The 1,354-nt window shown below is 35.2% G+C and overlaps 1 protein-coding gene and 1 long non-coding RNA gene across 3 annotated transcripts in view; one reads left to right on the top strand and one right to left on the bottom strand.

Annotated features, from left to right (window-relative positions):
* Positions 1–1,188, bottom strand: part of tmprss5 (transmembrane serine protease 5) — a 14,482-nt gene extending 13,294 nt beyond the window's left edge. For both annotated transcript variants that reach the window (XM_008424966.2, XM_017308256.1), the window contains exon 1: positions 1,109–1,188. In XM_008424966.2, coding sequence (XP_008423188.1) covers positions 1,109–1,111 — 3 coding nt within the window. In that variant the 5' untranslated portion in view covers positions 1,112–1,188. The remainder of the gene's footprint in view (positions 1–1,108) is intronic.
* LOC103474174 (uncharacterized) overlaps positions 1–1,215 on the top strand; it is a 14,892-nt gene extending 13,677 nt beyond the window's left edge. Inside the window, exon 3 of the long non-coding RNA XR_001777231.1 lies at positions 1,129–1,215. This is a non-coding gene — a long non-coding RNA (uncharacterized LOC103474174). The remainder of the gene's footprint in view (positions 1–1,128) is intronic.
* Positions 1,216–1,354: the final 139 nt, after the last annotated feature.

Here is a 1,354-nt window from a genome sequence, read left to right on the forward strand (position 1 = left end):
TTTTGTTGCCTGTTGTACTAAGCAGATCTAAAAATAATAGAAAACCACATCTAAATACTCTAAATTAAATCAAGTTTGTTGATTCAACCTCAAATTAATAAACCTGGATGGAGGCCTTTTCATGATAACAAATTTTGCTGGATGATAAACTGTTCCAGACATTATCGAAATAAACRATAATGTTGTTTTGAGACCATGTTTAAGTGATATAATGKTAACGTCAAAATCATAATGCAAGAACACATTCTAAAAGATCAATAAACTTTACATTTTAATCAACATTTAACACTGGAACTGGGAGACATTTTAAAAATCCAAAATAAGTAAACAAAACAACAAATAAAATGAACTTAGAAGTCTTTGTAAATAAACATTTTCTTCAAGAAAAGGACTAGTTGAGACAAAAGCACCAAACTGAAGACTTTTATCTTCCAGTATTTGGTAGAGAGAAACGATAAATCATGCCAATGGAAATAATTGAGTTTGTTTTAATTTATTATCCGATTAATTGATTTGATTATTGTAACAGGCCTACAAATGTAAATAGTAGTTCCAGGTGGACAATGATCCCAAACACAAAAACTGGTTTTGTAATAAATGATGTCAACTCATGTTTAGTCCTTTGGAAAGGCCTTTAACTATTTMAAAAATCTGTAAGCAAAAGCTGGGAACAAAAAATGTCAAATATTTAGCGACTAATATGCCAGAACCAGCTACTAAATCTGTGGTTGAAGAAAAGCAACAGATTTTTCTTCATGAGGGAGCGTTAACCAAATATTAATACTGTTAGTAATAAAGACATTCTACCATTGAAAAGTTGTTCTCATAAACCTTTAGGAGCCCAAAGTCTGTGAGCTTCATGCCCTGTTTTTCACTGGGACTATAATTCTTGAGTAGGTTAAGATGCAGTTTTCTCCAGCAGAATGATCATAAGTCAAGTACATTAACTGTATGGCAGAAAACAAATCTACRTTATAAATGGAAGATGCATATGAAGGAGGAAAAATCTGTAAACTAAAAGAGCAAATGTAAAGATATCACAGGAGTGTTTACTTTAGGAATACTGTCACAGATGGAGCTACAAGTAGTGTGTTTATTTTTCTCCTACCATGTTTTCCTGGTGTGCAGTCCYGATGGAAAAGCCGCAGCGTCGCTCCTGCTCATCGGTACGCCTGTGGCTGTGGAGGAATGGAGGTCCGGCCCAGTTGATTTGCCATTTAACAGAATGCAACTCTGGATTTTCCCCCTCACAAAGAGACAATGAGGTCAGCAGCGGTGAGGAGAATGAGGCTGTTGTTTGTCTGTGGGGTCATGGGGCCAGCAGAAGCTAGCTAAACCAGGTATTTGTTTTTTT

This window comes from Poecilia reticulata, linkage group LG13, assembly GCF_000633615.1.
Source record: "Poecilia reticulata strain Guanapo linkage group LG13, Guppy_female_1.0+MT, whole genome shotgun sequence".
NCBI lineage: Eukaryota > Metazoa > Chordata > Actinopteri > Cyprinodontiformes > Poeciliidae > Poecilia > Poecilia reticulata.